The sequence below is a fragment of the Panthera onca genome, chromosome F2 (assembly GCF_046562875.1).
Source record: "Panthera onca isolate mPanOnc1 chromosome F2, mPanOnc1 haplotype 2, whole genome shotgun sequence".
Lineage (NCBI taxonomy): Eukaryota > Metazoa > Chordata > Mammalia > Carnivora > Felidae > Panthera > Panthera onca.
The window spans coordinates 74,180,353-74,201,180 of record NC_138356.1 but is presented as its reverse complement, the minus strand read 5'-3'; the positions used below and the strand labels follow the sequence as shown (position 1 = coordinate 74,201,180).

General features: G+C 47.8%; 1 protein-coding gene across 4 annotated transcripts in view; it reads left to right on the top strand.

The window, feature by feature from the left end:
- DNAAF11 (dynein axonemal assembly factor 11) overlaps positions 1-19,383 on the top strand; it is an 83,739-nt gene extending 64,356 nt beyond the window's left edge. For 2 of the 4 annotated variants that reach the window (XM_060611352.3, XM_060611350.3), the window contains 2 exons: positions 6,019-6,104; positions 12,897-19,383. In XM_060611352.3, the coding sequence (XP_060467335.1) occupies positions 6,019-6,104; positions 12,897-13,074 (264 nt within the window). In that variant the 3' untranslated portion in view covers positions 13,075-19,383. Of the gene's footprint in view, positions 1-6,018; positions 6,105-6,461; positions 6,530-6,935; positions 7,249-12,896 lie in introns of those variants that run through there. The other 2 variants (XM_060611353.2, XM_060611354.2) reach the window with 2 other exon arrangements.
- Positions 19,384-20,828: the final 1,445 nt, after the last annotated feature.

Here is a 20,828-nt window from a genome sequence, read left to right as displayed (position 1 = left end):
ACTGGGTGTTGTATGTAAGTGATGAATCATGGGAATCTACTCCCAAAACCAAGAGCACACTGTATACGCTGGTATGCTAGCTAACTTGACAATAAGTTATATTTTTTAATGTGGTATATACATAAAATGGAATGCTACTAAGCGATCAGAAAGAATGAAATTTTGCTATTTGGAATGATGTGGATTGAACTAGAGTGTATTATGCTAAGCAAAATAAATCAGAGAAAGACAAATACCATATGGTTTCACTTATATGTGGAATTTAGGAAATAGAACAGATGAACTCGGGGGAAAAAGAGAGACAAACCGTGAAACGGACTCTTAACAACAGAGAACAAACTGAGGGCTGTGGGAGGGGGATGGGCCAGATGTGTGATGGGCATAAAGGACGGCACTGGTTGAGATGAGCACTGGGTATTGTACAGAAGTGATGAACCACTGAATTCTACTGAAACTGATATTACACTGTATGTTAACTAACTGGCATTTAAATAAAAACTTGAAACAAAAAAATAAATAATCTATGGTAAAAAAAAAAAAAAATGGATGCGAGGGTGATCTGGCTACGACATCTGTCACCCCATTGATCACCAGGGTTGATTTGGCTGATCTAGCCGGCTAGGCGGGTGTCCCCTTCCTCCCTCGCTGCTCCAGGTGTGTCCCTCCCAAAGCTTCGCTCAGTCCAAGAAAATGACCTTCCCTGACAGAGGAGGATCATTCTTTAGTCAAGGGTATACGAGTGGCTGCAATTCCCTGCTAGAAACTCCAAACAAGTTCTCAAGGCACATAAAATAAATAAAATAAAAATGGAATAAAATAAATAAAATAAAATGGAATAAAATAAATAAAATAAGATGGAATAAAATAAAATAGAATAAAATAAATAAAATAAAATGGAATAAAATAAATAAAATAGAATAAAATAAGTAAAATAAAATGGAATAAATAAAACAAAATAAATAAAATAGAATAAAATAAAATGGAATAAAATAAAATAAAATAAATAAAATAGAATAAAGTAAAATGGAATAAAATAAAATAAATAAAATAGAATAAAATAAAATAAAATGGAATAAAATAAATAAAATAAAATGAATAAAATAGAATAAAATAAAATGAAATAAAATAAGTAAAATAAAATGGAATAAAATAAAATAAATAGAATAAAGTAAAATGGAATAAAATAAATGGAATAAAATAAATAAAATAAAATAAATAAAATAGAATAAAATAAACAAAATAAAATGGAATAAAATAAATAAAATAAAATGAATAAAATAGAATAAAATAAAATGGAATAAAATATACAGAATAAAATAAATAAAATAAGATGGAATAAAATAAAACAGAATAAAATAAATAAAATAAAATGGAATAAATTAAATAAAATAAAATGGAATAAAATAAAATAAAAATAGAATAAATAAAATAAAATGGAATAAATAAAATAAAACAAAATAAAACAAAATAATAAAATAAGTAGAGGTAGATTGTCTCCGCGCTGAGTGCTGCCTCAGGAAGTCATGAGACGCCATCCCAGGGTACTGTGTCAGCAAAGACTGGAAAGCCGTCTGGCGGAAGAGCCTTAGGAGCGACTTCTGCCTTCTGTAGAGGAGACTTGGTTCCTACCTCCATGTGTGCTCCCAACTTTCAGCTGCACGAAATCACATGACTCTGTGAGAATTAAAGTAATATCACATCAGTAAAAAGTTAATTTGTACTTTTGTGCCTGTCCCACAATTGAATTTTCAGGAAGCTGATTACATTTCTTTCTATGGATTCAGGAAACCATTAGTCCCCCTGATCTAATTTATTGAACATATTTTGGCCCTTACAGCTGTCCATCCGTCATCCCTAAACACACTTAGTGCAAAGGAATAAGATGGTTAATGTTAATGACCATCACTTCCTAGAGGAAAAACGATGCTGGTGCTGTGGGTGTGGTAGGAAGACAGTGGTCACTCCTGCAGGACCTCGTGGTCCTCTGCTGGGGAAAGTCAGAGCTCACTGGAAGTGTTTCACCTGCTGTGAATATAAATACTGGCGTTAAGATGAATTTTGGCGTTGATACGAATGTTGGTGTTAATATTTTTCTTCGTGCTGCTTCCTTAGTTCCTTCTAACTTTTAAACTTCAAAGAATCTTTGGAACTAAATAAGCTGAAAATATCTCTTAAAAATAAGAAACACATTTAGATTCTGGTGCACAGCAAATTCCCTGTGAAGAGAAGTTCCAAATTTGTGATGCTATTTGCATTTCCATAAACACAGAGTATCTTTGTCTGAGCTTATTATGTGACAAATAACAGTGTTAGAAACGGGGTGTTTTAAGACTCTAATTATGCACATGCTCCCATTCTCTTTAGTGCGTTTACAACGTGAAGCAATACAAAATTTGTACTTTTGGCTCAAGAGCTTTGTTCTTAAAACTGACATTTTAATGATTTTTCACTAGCATTGGCCTCGTTTAATGTAACTAAAATATTCAAAAAAAGTTTTAAAAATGCAAAGGTGCCACGGCTCCCCAGGAACAGGTCTGAGATGGAGGGGAGCATGCAGGGTGCCTGTGAGGGAGCGCCCCCCAGGCAGCTGCCTGTGAGCGGGAGGGAAGGGGCCAGGAGCAGGAAAGGGGAAAACCGAGCTGCCGTGGAGGCCTGACAAAGACCTCAGCCGATGCCTAGCGAGCTCTGCAGCTGACAAGGTCCTTTAGAGTTGTCCTGAGTCAGGCTTGGGGAGCAACCTTAGACCCCACAGTGATCAGACAGAGTGGAACACAGGCTCCGGGTTCTCATACTTCCATAAGAGTACCAGGTCCCGGGCACGTCAAGGGAGCAGCAGAGAGTTCCAGAACCGAAAAGGCCACAGAGTCAAGGACTACAGGTGAATTAGGGGTAACTGGTGTGGATGGACGTCCTTCACCCCGAAGAAGAATCGGAAGCCCACCTATGCATTTGGGGCTCACTGTAATCATGTTCCCTTCAATTTAAATTACTTCAATTTAGATAAAATCAAACCTTCAGTAGCTCAGGTGCACTAACCACGTCTCAAATGTTCAGGAGCCCCATGTCGGACAGCACAGAACACTTCCATCGTTGCAGAAGATTCTAGTGGACAGTATGCTCTCTCTGCACAACCGCGTCTCCCAGAGATGCTTCGGTCTCCCTCCCAGACACTGCAGGAGGAAGGTGCCAGTTCCCAACACCCTAACTCTGCTCCCCTTGACTGGAGATGTCTGTTTAGCCCCCTCGTATCTATCTTTTCCTTCGTCTTTGATATTAATATGGTTTAACAAGCCAGAAGTGGACTCAACAGCACCTAAAAAGTGTTTCCGTCTCGTTAAGGAGGCCAGGAAGGAGGGGGAAATATTTGAGTCCATCACACTAATTCTGTTAAAGAAAAGGACAAAAACCAGTCAAGTTTTCATATTCAAAGAGTGTTAACATTCATACCTTACCGTCGTTAACATCCGAAAATACAGCATCAGTCATTAGCCGGCAAGAAATGCCCGGAAAACAAAGTTATGACATTAATATATTTTAAAACATAGCAAATAAAACATTTTAGGATTAACCTCCTCCCCCAAAAACCTGTGTTTGACGATGATAGAATCTGCTTCCTTGGGCAGACCTTTCCATGAGTTACCTCCTTTAAGTATTCAGTAAATATCGCACTGGTGGCTTGAGTTGCTGATTCCCCCACAGTATTCTACAAGTTTGTGTTCTGCCGACTACCCCTCATTCGTCTGTGGTCCTTGACTGTGTGGCCTCTTCGGTTCTGGAACTCTCTCTTTTAAAATGTCTCCGAACAAACTCTTCTGGACCTGAAATTTAGCGTCTTTAGTACGCGCAGTGTCCATTGTTCCTTCCTCCCAGAGTCTCAGCAAAAGTCTGGCCATTGCACACGCCCTTTGTGGTACTTAAAGGTATTTTTCCTGGTCGGGTGTCCAGTACATAGGTTGAAATGTGTCACTTCGGCAGATCTTTCCCTTCTGCATTGCACACGGGCCCTCCCGTGAGGTCTATGGGAAGGGAAAGGCAAGCCTGTGTGCGTGATCCTCTGTGTAAGGGAGCGGAACAAAATCACACATACAAACACGGATTGAATTGTTGTCAAATGTGATAGATAAATATACTCTGCACTATCTAAAACACTGGTTCTTAGGGGCACCTGGGTGGCTCAGTCAGTTGAGCATCCGACTTGGGCTCAGGTCATGATCTTGTGGCTCGTGAGTTCGAGCCCCACATTGGGCTTGCTGCTGTCCCCTCAAGAGCCCGCTTCAGATCTTCTGTCCTCCTCTCTCTCTCTCTCTGCCCCTAATGGGAAACCGACGACCCGGTCTATTAATTTGGTTAATTGGCCAGCACCCTGATGCAGAAGTTGGGTAAAGATTGGATTGGAGAATCTGGTTTAGAATTGAGGCTACCTTGGGGCTTCCGATTCGCTTCCCAAACGGAGATGGTGAGTGCAGCCTGCCCGAGCCAGCAGGTGGGGGTAGGAGTGGTGACCAGACCCTCACAGCCCAAGCCTAGTCTGTGTCCTCATGGATCCTCTCGCTGCTGGGCAGCAAGTGAAGTCTCTGGCCCAACAGAGGAAGGGCAGCAGGTGTCCCTCACCTGCAGGGGAACGACCCTGCCCACCGGTGAGATGGGCCAGTCAACGAAGCACTTCCTCCCCAAAGAAAGGGAAATGATTAGGATGGAGAGAGGAATGTACACGCTCTAGATCTTTCTCCTCCCTGGTAATAAAAGGCCGGAGCGCTTGGGTGACTCAGTCAGTGAAACGTTGGACTTGAGCTCAGGTCATGATCTCTCACCATTCATGAGTTCAAGCCCCGCATCGGGCTCTGTGCTGACAGCTCAGAGCCTGCAGCCTGCTTCTGATTCTGTGTCTCCCTCTCTCTCTGCACCCCCCCGCTCCCGCCCCGACTCATGCTCCATCTCTTGTAAAAAAAAAAAAAAAAAAAAGAAGAAGAAAGAAAGGAAAGAAAAGGCAGAAGCCCCCATCCTGATCAGCGGACCAAAACAACATGAGGAGAGTTCCTTCTCTCTGCCTATAAATAATCCTTGTCTTATAGTTATACTGGGAGGTGGGGGTGAAATAAAACACATGAACTGCCTAGGATAGGCAGGCATGTGTCCAGCATGGTGTCGGGATCTAGTAAGTGGCCACCTGTTCTCTTCTGCCCCCATAGTCTTAGATCTTTGAGCTTTCTAGTAGGAGGTGCTGGGTGCGAATAATCTTCACTATATGTTCATCGAATCAAATCAGTCAGTTTTATTTATTGAGACCTCAACATGCTTAGCACTGAGCCTATTTGGCTTAAAAGAAGTGGAAGAAGGAGCGCCTGGGCGACTCAGTCGATCGAGCGTCTGACTCTTGATTCCAGCTCAGGTCACGATCTCACAGGTTCACGAGTTCGAGCCCCGCCTCGGGCTCTGCACTGACAGCGTGAGGTCTGCTTGGGATTCTCTCTCTCCCTCTCTCTGCCCCTCCCCCCCCAATAAATAAATAAACTTGAAAAAAAGAAGTGGAAGAATCACAGAACTTTTCATACCCAAAGGGGCCTCTGAGCTCATATCTCATCCCTTCATTTTATGAAGGATGACCTGGGGGTCCAGTGTGCTGGGCAGGGAGGGATTCGAACCTCCAGCTCAGCCTGCTTTCCACTGCAACACATGCCAGGTGGAGGTGGAGGAGGGGAGCTGCTCAGAGGCAGTGTCTCAACCACGCCTAAATCCCCACCACCCCAAGCAGTGTTTGGCAGGTTTCTGGCTCTCAGAAAATATCTGTTATGTGAATTAATTCACCGTATCCCCCCTGCTTGGCCTTTGGCAAATGAAGGATAGCTCGTGGCTTTGCAAGACAGATCCAGTCTGTGATATAACTTTCTCATACCGCATGCAGGGGCTTACAGTTAGACTCTTTCATGGCGTACGTAGCAAAACTTAAAATGTTGTATATTTTTGAGGATATGTCCAAGACTAATGCACCACTTAGGGCGTGTTATATTTTTATTTTAGGTAGACGAAGTCATCACAGGTTGGCGACAAACGTCAGAGTCTGGGACGAGTCCCTCGGACAGCAGCAGAGAGCACACAAACCAAAGGTACCACCTCCCCAGCCATCGGAAGCTTCCTTATAGTTCTCTTCATTGTCATTTGGTGGCTAGAACGCACCTTCCTCAAAGATACAATTATTTAGCATTTACAGATGATTCATGCTGTGAATGTTCATGTCTATTCCCAAAACTTAGACTCTGGATTTATAGGGCTCTTGATCCCTAAAAATCAAATCTCTGGACATACAGGCCCCAATTTCTTGTGTCAATAATGGTGAGAGTGGTGAGGTCAACACCAACGACTGCTAACATCTACTGAGCACTTACTACGTATCAGACAGTATCGTGTGTACTTCACCCATAGTAACACACTTAATCCTCACCATTTTTATCCTCGGTTTACAGATGGGCAAAATGAGGGAGAGAAGTTTAGAATGTCTGAAGGTCTGGGGGCGCCTGACTGGCTCAGTCGGTTAAACGTCCAACTTCGGCTCAGGTCATGATCTCGCGGTTCGTGGGTTCGAGCCCCGCGTTGGGCTCTGTGCTGGCAGCTTAGAGCCTGGAGCCTGCTTGGGATTCTGTGCCTCCCTGTCTCTCTCTGCCCCTCCCCTGCTCGTGCTCTGTCTCTCCCTCTGAAAAATAAGTAGACATTAAAAAAAATTCGAATGTCTGAAGATCAGGTAGTCTTGACACGTTGGGACAGCCCTGCTGAGCCCTCATCGAATGCTGCTCACCTACCCTTTCATGGCTTGGATGTCACTTCATAGCTTCTAAAGCTCTCAGGGTTGCCAGGACCAAGAGTCCCCACCATGTGCCCTCCTGCCCACCTCCTACCCCCAGATGATCTGCGAGACTCTGGCTCAGCTTCTTCCACACCAGGACCCCTCCCGCTCTCTGTACTCCCCCAGTGACAGGAAGCCTCTCCTCATTCCTAACTGAAGATCCTGGTGGTGCCTCCTGAATGCCCTCAGAACGAAGCTCAGCACCCGTGACCAGTGGCATCCCTTAAAGCATTTGGGACAAAGCTCTCGTTATTTCAGTGCTTCCTTCGAATGCACAATCCCGGGCCTTTCGACTTTCCTTCCACTTGTCGTGATTTCCAGACTGTTACCGTCCAGATGGCAAAACCTATTTTGAACCGAGGCAAACTATCTTTGTGATACAAATGTATATGCTGAAATTATCATTACAAAAATACCTGAACGAGAGCTATATTTATGTCTTGCGTAATAGAAGCCGTCAGGCATTCATAACATCCCGAGTCAACTGTGGAAGTTTTGTGGACTTTCGAACGTGGGCTTTGTTGGAACGACGGGTACGGAGTTGAATTCCTTCTGAAAGCTGGGTTGCTGGTTTTAACCTTGGAGACCAGTTGGTCTCCTATTTCCCAGATTAGTGTAATTTACAGAGGTTCAAGGGTATTCTGCTAGCATGAATATTCATGGTCATAATTACCCCCCAGCAGCATCCACACATGAAAGGAGTGTGACTCCCGTTTGTGAAGGATCAGGGAGGGGCAGCCAGTGTGGAAGCTGGTCTTCAGACCCGGGAAAATCCCCATTACGGTGATGACATTTGAGGACTAGAGATGTCTTAGCACAATTCTTTATGGTAGTACTTCCTACGGTCTGTTTGCAAAGCCGTTTTCATTTTTGAATTTTTTTTTAATGTTTATTTATTCCTGAGACAGAGAGAGACAGAGCATGAGTGGGGGAGGGGCAGAGAGAGAGGGAGACACGGAATCTGAAACAGGCTCCAGGCTCCGAGCTGTCGGCACAGAGCCCGACGCGGGGCTCGAACTCACGGACCACGAGATCATGACCTGAGCTGAAGTCGGACACTCAACCGACTGAGCCACCCAGGCACCCCGTAAAGCTGTTTTCATTTTTGTTACTGAGAAGTAATCACCTTGCAGCCACACTTAACATGTCTGTGTGAAGGTTGTTTGCGTGCTCCTTAGTCATTGACGGACTTGACCATCCACACCACCTCAGCCTCTGGCTGGGCGATCCCGTGAACTAAGAAGGCCGCACGTGGGAATGAGGTCAGGCAGGTTGTCAGTTTGAGGGACGGGAAGACGTCAGACACAGTGATACGCCGGGAGGGCCAGAAGAGGCCCATCGATCCTTTCGTAGCCAGAGCGGCCCTTTCCTCATGCTGTGGAGACAGAGTGACCGGAGGGGAAGATCAGCGGAGTAAGGTTCCGTTCCTTGGGACCGGAGGAGATCACGTTTTGTGGGGGCAGGCCACCGATGCCGTGAACTCTTGTGGTCCTGTGACACTGTATGATCAAGGAGGGACACATACCTCACTCGGGATGGGTTTGTCGAGTGCCGAGTGCCTCCTCTGTGTTACATGATACTATCCATCACCTATCTTTCATCTTCAAAACAACCACAAGAGAAATCCTGTTATTCCTACTGGACTGAGTCTCAAAGAAATTAATTTGCCCAAGATCATAAAGTAGAGCCAGAATGATAAATTTGGGCCCATTCTTTGGCTCGCCTTCCTACTCTCTTCACGAGGTCTTTTTTTTTTTTTTTTTTTTTTTTTTTTTTTAGTAGACTTTCTTCTTTAAAGCAATTTTAGGGTCACAGAAAACTTGAACGAAAAGCACAGGAATTTTCCATATATCCACTGCCCCCACTCATACACAGTCTCCCCCATTATCCACATCCCCCCATGAAGGTGGCACATTTATTACAACTGCTAAATCTACATTGACACACGTCGTTATCACCCAAAGTTCATAGTGGGCATTAGCGTTCAAAGTTGGTGTTATTCATTCCATGGACTTGGACAAATGCGTTTCCCTGACAAACGGTCTGGAGCCTCTTTCCATTCGTGTATTTGCCATCTGCACATCTTCCCTGGTGACGTGTCTGTGAAGATCCTTGGCCCTTCTTTCAATCACACGGCTTTCTTATCGTTGCATTCGAAGAGGGTTTTTTGGTATGTTTTGGATAACAGCTGTTCATCGGATGTTTTCTCCCAGTTTGTGGCTTGTCTTGTCATTCTCCCAAAATTGTCTTTCATGGAGCAGAAGTTTGTAAATTTAACGAAATCCAGCTTGCCGATGACTTCTTTCAGGGCTCGTGCCTTTGCTGCTGTATCTAAAACGGCATCGCCTGCCCCCAGGGTCAGTCAGCTCTTTTCCTGTGCTCCCTTCTGTGAGTTTTGCAGTTTTGTCTTTTGTGTTTAGGTCAGTGATCCGTTCTGAGTTACTTCTTGTGAAGGCCGCAAGGTTTATGTCTAAATTCATTTAAAATATACACATACTGGGGACACCCGGGTGGCTCAGTCAGTTAAGCGTCCGACTTCAGCTCAGGTCATGATCTTGCGGTTCATGAGTTCGAGCCCCATATCAGGATCTGTGCTGACAGCTCAGAGCCTGGAGCCTGCTTCGGATTCTGTGTCTTCCCTCTCTCTCTCTCTGCCCCTCCCCCACTCGTGCTCCCTCTCTCTCTCTCTCTCTCTCTCTCTCTCACAAATAAACACTAAAAAAAATTTCTTTAATATACACATACTGTATTAATTTTCTTAGGTGTGTGATATTTTGATGCTATCATAATTATGCTTTTGTTGCTAGGATATAGATTTGCAATTAATTTTTTGCCGTGGTAAAATACATATCGCATCAAATTCGTCGTCTCGAGTATTAAAAAGTGTACAACTTTTTAATGGGATTCAGTATATTCACAGTGTTTGTATCACCCCCACTGCGTAACTCACTTTTGTGTTTGATTTTGTACCCAGCAGCCTTGCTGATCTCTCTTACTGTTTTATTCATTTGTTAGTTGTTTTGGATTTTCTGTCTACCTACAGAGAATGTGGAGTTTCTTTCTTCCTAATCCTGTTCCTTTTGTTTTCCTGCCTTAGTGAATAGGGCAAGGCACCAGGACAGAGTGGGAGGGAGGTGACAGCAACCGTCTCTGTCTTCTTGCCGATCCCAGAGGAAAAGGTCAACATTATAGTATTAAGTCTGAAGCATTTCCTTGGTTTCATAATCCGTGCTGTCGTATTCAAAATCTGAAGTTTCTCGTCTCTATTCACATTCTTGTTGCTTCTGCCGGTTCTCACGCTAAGTGCCCTTTTTCCTTGAGTGCTTGTTCGTTTTTACTACAAGCTGCCCGAAATTTCTTAGAAGATAGTTTAGGGGCTTCTCAGAGGCCCGAAAAGTGCTCACCCGGGGAGCGTTGGCCTGCGCTCTGGGGCAGACGCTACCTGAGGACCCTGCCCGTTCGGAACCACTTTACGCTAAATTCAAGGTGGCTGGGTTTTAACTGCGGCCGCTGTAAACCCATGGAAACCCTAGCTGTGGTGACAGCCCAGCCCTTCTCTGTCCTACTTCCCTCACAGTGCCCGTGGGGGCAGGCACAGCGGGTTTACTGTTCAGTCACTCTTACGCCAGAGCAAAGCCTTCTAGGGGAGCGGGCGTCCCCTCACTGTGCACCTGGCATGCTCAGGACCTTGACCTCTGTTCCCAGACTCCGCAAGGCCAGCAAGACCAAAGCATGACTTTAGGGGCTCAGCAAATGCCCTCAGGCCAAAGGTGGCTTCAGGGACCCACTCCCTCTCTGGTCCCTCCTTTTACTGAATCCTGCCCTCATGGTTCCTTATCATCTTATCACATCTTTCCTGATCTCCCGAGGGTTTTCAGTGGGAGGTGGGAATCTTTGGTCCATGTATGCTAGCCCACCATATTACCAGAAGAAAGTTCTTTCCTTGTGTTCTTTAGTAGAAGGACTCAATCTCTGATGTGTTATGCCTGGTGATTTTAGTCTTTTTTTTTTTTTTTTTCTTCCACCATTGATGAAAATACTCATTTTGCCCAACCGGTCATTCTGACTAGACTCCAGAGGTTCTGGCCCTGACAGACAGGTGGTGGGTAAAACAGTCACGTCGGGTGCCTGACATTAAGGGAGGAAACAGTAGGGGAGAAAAGGCCCTCTCCTCTTTATTTTGGGATTAGTGTGATCCTTTGGGGCTCCCGGCCTTATGGGCTCACTGTTTATCACCCGGAGACTCATGACCGATTCGAGTCCTGCGTGCAAATTACTCCTCACAACATCTGAAGTGGGTGAGCCGCGGAGAACTGCATCTGGGCTGAGTTCACTCTTTATTACGAAGATCCAGACGTTATGGCCCGAGAGATACATGCCTGGAAGTGAGAGACGCGGCTTGTCCTCAAAGCCAACATAATTATAACAGTTGAGTTTCGCTATTTACTTGATTAAGCCATAGATATGGCAGCCTTTTAAACAAGAGCACAGTAATTAAAAAGCAGAGCCATATTTAATAATGACTGCAACGTAGGTCTTCAAAAACTAGAATTTCCTACAGAGTTTACAGTGTACTATCTGGGTCTTCGGAAAATTTACACTTTATACTCTTCGTATACATGATACTTGCCTTCAGCGGGTCCGTGTGCGTTCGTCAAAATTCTGGAAAGAATTGAAACCTCAACTGCCTTCAAGGGCTAAGTGGCTGACAGAAAGGAGGGGGGATGGGCCATAAGAACAACAGAGGGTTCACACTTTCCAGAGAAAGTCGGACCCCTCCCCTCCTCCCAATACCTTGTGTCTGTTGCCTAAATTCGGTCTGAGGACATCAGTGTGGGGCTCCCGGATGAGACCGACCGTGATTCTCTTTGGGTCAGAGACAGTTTCTGATTTAATTTCATGATTGCACCGTAGTATTTTTTTTTCGTTATTTAACAAGTATTCACAAATGCTATATGCCAAAGATGAAAAAGACAATCTAATTGCTTCAAGAATGCTGGTTCTAATAGGGAGAACAGATCAGTAATGAGACGATTACATGATAATGTGATAAATGTTCTATTCGAGCTCTCTGCTGCACTGTTAGATGTCACCAGGAAACGTCCTATTTGCACAGACCATGGGATTTCTGGTGTCTAGAATCTGGGAGGCACTTAATGTATTCCGTTGAATGCCTGGCTGGGTGACCAGGGCAGTGATTCCAAAATAATTTGACTGATTATCAGTATCCCTGGGGGATAGGTGGGGGGGGGGGGGGGAGGAGGGCTTTATATAAATGCAAAGTACTGGGCCCCATCCCCAGGCCTACAGATCAAAATTGACAGGGCGGCAGCCCAATGACCTGTATTATCTAGAATTTTCTAATGACGGCAATACGGGAATCTTTCTTGTTCTGTTTCCACATAGCCGTTGCCGAAAGAACTGGGTGCCGACAGCAGGGGTGGGATCTTGTGGGGGAGACTGGTGGGCTGAGATTTCTAGGCACCTGAACTTATACAAACGCCCCTGCAAAAGCACACAGGCTGGATTGTCTGCATCACCAGGAGGCTGATTAGCTACATTCAGCCTACATAAGACCTGCCTACAGGGATTCTACCGTTGGCCCTGGCTGCGGGGTTTGCCTGCTACAGCATCATTTAAGGATTCTCAGGTGCAGGGCACCTGGCTGGCTCAGTCAGTAGAGCACGCATTGCTTGATCATAGGGTTGTAAGTTCGAGCCCCACGTTGGGTGTAGGGATTACTTAAAAACCTTGAAAAAAAATAAAGCCTCTCAGGCGAACAGAGCCTCTCAGCCGACCTCCCCTCCAGCTGCCCACGCATCAGCACTTTACTTCTCCACAGGTCAGACTCTTGCTTCCACAAGGTTCCGAGCTACTTGAAAGTAGGGGACAGTAAGGGACAGTCTCTTACTATTGTCTCCATGCTCTAAGGAGAGCACTTGGCCCATGTTTGCTGAATGAATGAATGAATGAATGAACGAGTTGAGTCTACTTGAAATTTAATTTAAAATGACATCTCTCAATTTCCTCTTGCCTTTTTTTTTTTTTTCTGTTGTAGAAGCAAGCGAATTGAGAAATTAGACGTAGATCCTAGCAAGCGTTCCTTCCCCGATGTGGCTAACATAGTTCAAGAGAAAAAACCCACGCCCCGAAGAGTTCGATCTGAAGCCAAAATTATACCAAGTGAGGAAGATCCAGACTTTGAAGATAACCCTGAAGTGCCCCCGTTGATCTGAAACATCAGGCCAGGTGGACGGACCCACCCGATCCCGTTTTCCTCAGTGCAGAGCGTGTAGTATGCCACGTTTGGGGTAAACACAGAGTTATTTGTCACCATCGCTGCTCTAGTGTCTCACTTCTACTTTATGCAGTGATATTCTTCCACCAGTTTGACGTTCAAGTGTGTACCTTAAAATGCTACAGCTCATTTGCCTAGAATAAAATGTTGGCTAGGGCAAACGTTCAGTAAATCATAGAACTCTTACATTAAGACGCTGATTTTTAATCACAGAACTGCTTGCTAATGCAGAGAGACGAAGTCGGAGATAAAAGGACTGATTATTAAGTCGGTGCTTCAGCAAATTGGTCAAGCTCAGAAGTTAAAACTGTAACTTCAGATCAAACTGGAACGCTCTAATATGATTTTAGCGGTGTTTCGATTTTCTTCTCGTGATTACTGGTGGTAATGCCTGGGGTGAGGAGGAGGAGAGCTGGCAGGAGTAGGAAGTGAAAGCCGTTAAGGCTGTAGGTACGGGCCTGACATCTGCAAAACGAGAGGGAAGCAGGTGGAAGTCTAGTGGGCTAAATGGAGCCTGGGAAGGCAGCACACAGCTCGGAGAAGACAGGCGCTCTAGTGCAGGATTGTCCACAGAGGACGAGCCCGTTGGGTCAAGACGGTCGAGCCCAGCTACCCCCCGGCCACACTCAGTCCTTGGCTGGGAGCCACCTGCCCAGAGAGTGGTGGCCGCAGTGGGAGACTTGGGGTGCTCTGCGCACGTCGTGCGGGTTCTCTCTTGGGGACAGCCGAGCAGGGTGCCTCTATCGGCCACAAGAAGGTCACAGCAGCTCTACCAGCCTTGAGGAGGTTGCCATGAGGGCTCATGAGAAAGAGGAAGGTGCTCTTCGGTGCTGGAGGAAAGGAGACCCACCTTACCTAGGGGAAGAGAGTTTAGCAAAGCTGTTGCCGGGGGTAACATGGAAACATTGTAAGTGTACCCACTGCCCTAATAGGTTTAGGGAAGGAGATTTCCATGTAGAATGCCAAAGTCTCCACTAGTGCCTTTAGCTGCAAGGCAAAAGACACAAATAATTCGTCCATTTTCAAGCAGCGTTTAGAGAAAATATAAAGGGACTAAATTGGCTAGGTTCAAAATCAAACTTTCCCCTCCCAGTCTCTCCCCAGCCGAAATACAAACAGCCTCACCCTGACCGTGGACCACATTGCTGTTCTGGGTCTCCAAGGAATTACCATCCGTTCAGAGTTAGTGTCCCATAATGCCTGAAAACTCTGTTTGTCAATGCACAGTCATCTGGGGTAAGCACAAGGCCCCTTTGCAGCAGGCCAGGTGGGAGATGCACAGTATAAAATCTGGGCAGTGTGGCAGGGATCGCCAGTGAGATCCAAGCATGAGACAGTGAGCCTTGTGGAATCCTGGGGGAGGAGTGTCCTAAAAACCTAGAACAGCGAGTGCAAGGGCCTGGGATGGCACGAGGTTTCAGGAATAGCCAGCAAGCCAGTGGGACTGGAGCAGCCTGAACAAGGCAGAGTATCAGAGAAGGGAGAGCCAATGGAGAGCCGGGCCCGACGATGCTTGACCTAAAAAGACACGCCTACCGCTGGGAAATTCGCACCGCTCCCGAGAGAGCATCTTCGGATTTCATAGTGTTGCGTTTTTGGTCTTTTGCCCAATGTTTCCCTAGACTCATTTCATTTCCGATCTTCAGAGAAATCCTCTCAACTAAGCATTTGCTCATTCTTCGTTCAGTAGGCATGTGCCTCCCGTGGACCAAGTGTGGGGAGAATAATGGTGAACCAAAGGAAACAGGCCTTGGGTTTCACTGAGCGTATTTTTCTGTGATGCAGACAAATGTGAATCAATTGCACGAGCAAACTAAGCTAACTCTTCTGAACTCACTCTCGCATTTTAGGACCGAGGCCCCTAAACACCAGGTGGCTTGCCCTAAGATGGCTTAACGGTATGTTAGAATGGGATCGTCTGTAGGTCACTCTGGACTCAGTTTCCCCCTTGAAAGGTTTTTCCCTCCCCAAGCGAATGGGACTATTCACATGCCGATGTTTTCAAAGAAGATAGACGCAAACCAACTTCGTGAATCTTAAAGCTACTCACTCCCTTGGGAGATATGCAAAGAGGTGTGAGGGTAGAAGGGCTTTGTGGCGGATGATGTCTTTGGGGGTCATGAGCTCTAAGACCCTCGGGCAGGGCCCGTGCCGTGTCCTCACTTGGATCCTGCTGAGCGTGGCTTCCGGGGGACTTTGGGGCGAAGAAGGACGAACACGTGTCTTTGGAGAGAGCTGTTACCTTTCTGTGAGCTCTGCCTCCGGCTCGGCGTTCCTCCTTTGTAGCCCAAACTTCGTGAGATGACCTTCACAGGATTGTACCGGGGAGCTTTGAAGAGTGTTTCCTGAAGCTGGGGACACGCAGGCTGGTGCCCGACTCGTACCTGAGAAACCTGAAGCCCACGATGGGCCGGAGTCCCATCCTGCCGGGAGAATCACCCCTGGGCGCAGGGAAAAGCTGTGCCACAGGAGCGGGGAACGTGGCCCTCTCCCAAGGCTGGCTGGGGGCAGGACGCCCGAGCCTTTGCTAAGGACCAAATGTGGGGTGTCGTGGGTGCTGTCCATGTGGGCTGCCCCGAGGGGTGAGCCCAGGCGGGAGGCTGGAGGCCTGCTGCTGTGTGCGGGGCTGAGGAAAGAAGCTGGGAGGACTGGCCAGAATCCGGGTCGTAGGAGAAGGGCAACCGGGAGCCTCTGCAGAGTCCATGAAAAGGCCTCAAGAGGCAGAAACGTCCGCTTCACCTATCCCCTCGGCTGGCAGGACAGGAAGCCCGACCGAGCCGTGTGACGACCATCTTACCTGCACCTGGCAGCTCCTGGCCTTGGACTTGAATGGGTAAAGAGAGGGAGTGGCCACCTGGCCACAGAGAGACAGCCAAGGACAGGGACGAGCTGGGGGAATAATGCCTTGACCTTACTTTCCTCCTTCCCTCCAATCTCTTGCTAGGGTCTCCCACCGGCCAAACACAACCAGAGGCCAGGAGCAAGGGGGCCTGTCAGTGTGGCCCTTAGAGGTTCCGTTCCCAGGGTCCACCCTGTGGTAGAGGGCGGCAGTGAACTGAGCTGACACACTCCCTCTCGCCTCTCTGCCCTCACCCGCCCCTGCCCTCCGGGACTCGGGGACGGAGCAGGAGAGCCAGGAGTCTGGCTGAGAAGCAGGGGAGCAGGGTGAGAAGACGGCCACACGTCCCCTCTTCCTCGGCTGCGGTTTCCAACCTAAGCAGCCGGGGACCCTGGCAGGGGAGGGAGAGGAGTGGAGAACGTTCATGCCAGGTAGGGGACTGTCGCGGGGGACAGTCTCATTACCGAGTAGGGACTGAGCGCCGAAGGGTCATCTATTCCCCCTGAGCAGGAGGAAGCACCCTAGGACCTGCCTGCATGTTCCTCCAGGGCAGGTGAGGGCCGCGGAGGAAGGAAGGAAGGAGAAGGGCAGAGCGGGAGGCGTGAATGCGTTGTTTCGATCACTGCTGCGAGGTGAGGTGAGCATTCAGCGATAGGTTCATGCGAGTGATGGTCCGCGGTTCCAGGGTCTGGTACTCTGGTTCCCTGCAGATTCTCCCTGTGCCCATTTCTTTTTTTATAATTTTTTAAAATGTTTATTTTTGAGAGAGAGAGACAGACACAGAGCATGAGTGAGGGAGGGGCAGCGAGAGAGGGAGACACAGAATCAGAAGCAGGCTCCAGGCTCTGAGCTGTCGGCAAAGAGCCCGACGCGGGGCTCGAACCCGTGAACGGCGAGATCATGACCTGAGCCGAAGTCGGACGCCCAACCGACTGAGCCACCCAGGCGCCCTCGGGAAGGCTCATGGCTATGCACCCACATCAGTTTCTGCAGGGCCAGGACGGGCCCCAGGAGAGAGAAAACCTCGCCCCCCCCCCCACCCGGTGGGGTGCCAGCTTCGGGTCCCGATGCCCAGATGCTCTCCAGTCCACAAACTCTTCCTCCTGCTTCTCTTTTTAGGTGTCACTGAGCAGCAAGAACTGTCCCTTCTCCACCATCATGTCCCACCGTCCCCTGCACGGCTGTCCCCGTCTCTGCCTCCTGCTCCCCTCAGCACGCGAGTGGCCCGTGAATGGCCGGAGGCCGCTGACCGTGGCCGTCACGGGGGGCGGGGTGGTGAGCGCTGCTCCGGCCGCAGGGTCTGGGCGACAGCGCCCTCCTTCCCCTCGCACGGGCGGCTGCCCTCCGCGTGACAGCTGGGGCTGCACCGCGGCGTGTGTCTGTCACCATTTCGCAGTCTGTCACAGCTTGCCTGACACATTTGGATGGAAAGTGCTAGCCCGTCTCCAGTTGACGCCTGTCAGGCCAACGTGTCTGGCACTCCTGGAGCAGACCTTTGCCAAAAGCAGCTGTTCTTTTCCAAGTTCGCTCCCTAACTTTTGCTCCTCTCATTTGGTCTGGCGCTTTCCTCGTCTTAGAGATCAGCCTTGGTCGGCCCTTCGCCCGGCGGACATTTACGAAGCACCTGCTAGGTGCAAGGAGCCATACCGGGTGCCAGGGAAAGTTCTCTTCTGAGAGCCCACTCTCCCGGTTCTCCGTCCAGTCATCGCGTGAGGCCGCTACCCGGGGGACCCCTTCGGCCCCATCCTCTTCCCCGTGTGTCCGTCCCGCCCCGTCCTGGGACGCTTGGGCCCATTCCTGTGGCTTCCATGCCAGCTCCAGCCTGACGCTCCCGAAATCCCCCTTCCAGGGCCTCGATGCCTTCCTGAAGGTCACCTGACTCCTCCTGCTCCAACGCCCGTCCATCATCATCTCGCACCTTGTCCTGCCTCCCGCCCTCTGGCTTTTGTTTTACGCGCTCGCTTCCCACTCACCCAGACTGGAAAACACCATCACTGCGTCCTGTGTTCATCGTGCAAGTGGTGACTAACTCCTGTCAATTCTGCCTCACAAAGAGCTTCTCGTGTCTCCTCCAAATCCATTTCCACAGCTCATATTCACTCTCCTGCCATCTGCTTGTCGACGTGACTCCCGCTTCACCCCTCCTCGACTTAAGTACCCCCTTTGTTGCCTGGAGGACAAGACCTGGGCCCCATCCTGCTGGGAGGCCGCATCTCCCAACACCGCCCCCCCTCCCGCTCCCGCCGCCCCGGCACCTCGAACCCACTACACCAAGGTCGTCACCATCCGGGGGGTTATGTGTGCATTGGCCCTCTGTCAGCGGCGTCACTGAGCTGAGCTTGGCGATGTGCTGAATCTGAGGGCACAGGTGAGCCCTCTCAGGGCTGCCCAGAAGTCGGATGATGTTGCCAAGGTCCGGGGACAGCATAGAGGCCCTGAGAAGGCAGGGGCCAACACACAGGCACCCGTTCCTTGACCAGAGCATCAATTGTGGAGATAATTATACACAAATGGGGCCCTATTCAGGGACAAATTAAGACCAACTTGATGGGCCATCATCTTGCATCTGCAAGATGCACCTGCCCGTCGTGCCCCTGCCCATGGTCTGTTGAAGGGAGAACTCACTGACCAGAGCGACCCAGGGACTCCCGGATAGCACTCGGGGTTATGGAGAACCGGGTTACTGGCTCTGCTCACCTCCACCACCAAAGGGAAAAGTTAGAATGCCCATTCTGGTTACATTGGCCACATAACACACATTCCACACTTAGTGACAAAGAACAACCATTTTACTATACTCCCAGTTTCTGTAGGTCAGAGATACGATGGAGCCAGCTTCTCTCTCTTATTCCCAGGATAACTTGAAATCTGGACGCTGGAATCACCTGGAGGTGTCTTCACTCACACGCTTGACAGTTGATGTTGGCTTTTGACCAGGACTTCAGCCGGGCTGATGGCCAGAACACCGACACGTGTCCACGAAGGCTGGTCTAGCCTTCCCCAGAGCCCGATGGATAGGCTCCAAGAGCGAGCATCCCAGAAGAACGAGGAAGTGCGTGGCCTTTTGATGACCTAGCCTTGGAAGTGACACAGCTTACTTCTGTCATACCCTGATCCGGCTTCAAGGGGAGAGGACTCAGTCCCTACATCTTGCTGGAGGAGTGGCTAGCTTCCGGAAGAACGTGCAGGACAAGAGACATTGTCAGGAGAACACGGGCCATCTCAGCGCCTCTCATCCTCCACGAAACCCAAGTTTAGGCAACATTCCCTGCTCCCCAAGAAAACAGGAAGTGGTTCCTCTCCTGTTGGTATATGAATAAAAGATACGGCCAATGGTGGGGGGAGGGGACCATCGGCTGCTTCTCCTTCCTATGACGGGTTCTATAAATAAAAACAGTTACCAATCAATGCACGGCCAAAATAAGATCGCTGGATGCCGTCTAGAAGGGTTGTTCAGAGTTATGAATTAGATCCCATTTAATGTTCCTTAGGTCACGCAGATAAAGATAAAAAAGAGGTTTTTGTTTTGTTTCGTTTTGTTTTTTTTTTAAATGTCCTTTGGTCATATTTCTCTGTGAGCAGCAGCGAACTGTGATACTGTACTGAGCTGTTCACAAGTGACTATTTTTCTGGCCTTACCTTTCCGTGCTATCTGACGTAGCCCGGGCTTCCCGAGGGCTCCAGACTCGGGCTCGTCTCAGTGTGAGCTCCCTGTCAAGCATCATAGATCAAAATCTGAAGGATGAAGCTAAAGCAATGCTTAGAAGAAAATCTATAGCTTTTGTTAAAAAAAGAAAAAACAACAATTTTTTTAAATAGGTAAATTTATAACTCCCCCGTGGGTATAAATAAATAAATAGCAAAGATTGTATTAAACTCACTAATGAGTGAGCCAGTAGGATGTTACCACTGGTCCCGAGGGGAACTTGTGAGTCGCTAGCATAGAGGCAGGAGGGATTGCTGTCATGAATTCACAGACAGACACAGCTCTGTCCACAGGGCGGCGACTAGTCTCAGTCCACCTGACACAATCCACAGGATTCCCAACTTTTGACAGCTGGTCCTGTTGTGAATCAGAGGATGGAAGGTGGAAGTAACACAGGAAGTTGTGCGGGCAGGCCACCCAGTCAGTGGTCTGTATCTGTCCATTCCAGAACATTCCTCAGTTTTTCTTGACACTTCAAGTGCATTTATCAAAAAAAAAAAAAAAAAAAAAAAAAAAAAAATATATATATATATATATATATATATATATATATCAAAGACTGAAACAAACTCGGGATTTAACTCTGGAAGCTAGAAAACATACTATAAATGTACCCAACAATGAAGAGAAATCACTCGTGAAAATAAGGCACGAATCCACGAATTCGTGAATAACAATAGAAGCAAATAATAAAGAAAACTGTTCATTTGGAAAGACTGGTCAAGAGAAACGGGAAGGTGATGCAAATTAACAAAATAGAGAACAAAAAAGGGAAAGGAGGGAAATCTGTGACCTATATGATAGAAATTTAAAATTTTCAATAAAATACTAAGGAAACTAGACACTGATACATTGGAAATTTCTGAAACGCTAAAACATTTTAATGACAAAAATCCATTAAAAAATAGAAAACTTGGGGTGCTGGGTGGCTCAGTCGGCTGAGCGTTTGACTTCCGCTCAGGTCATGATCTTGTGGTTCGTGAGTTTGAGCCCCGCGTTGGGCTCTGTGCTGAAAGCTTGGAGCCTGGAGCCTGCTTCCAAGTCTGTGTCTCCCTCTCTCTTTGCCCCTCCCCCACTCATTCTCTCTCTCTCTCTCTCTCTCTCTCTCTCTCTTTCTCTTTCTCTCTTTCAAAAATAAACATAAAAA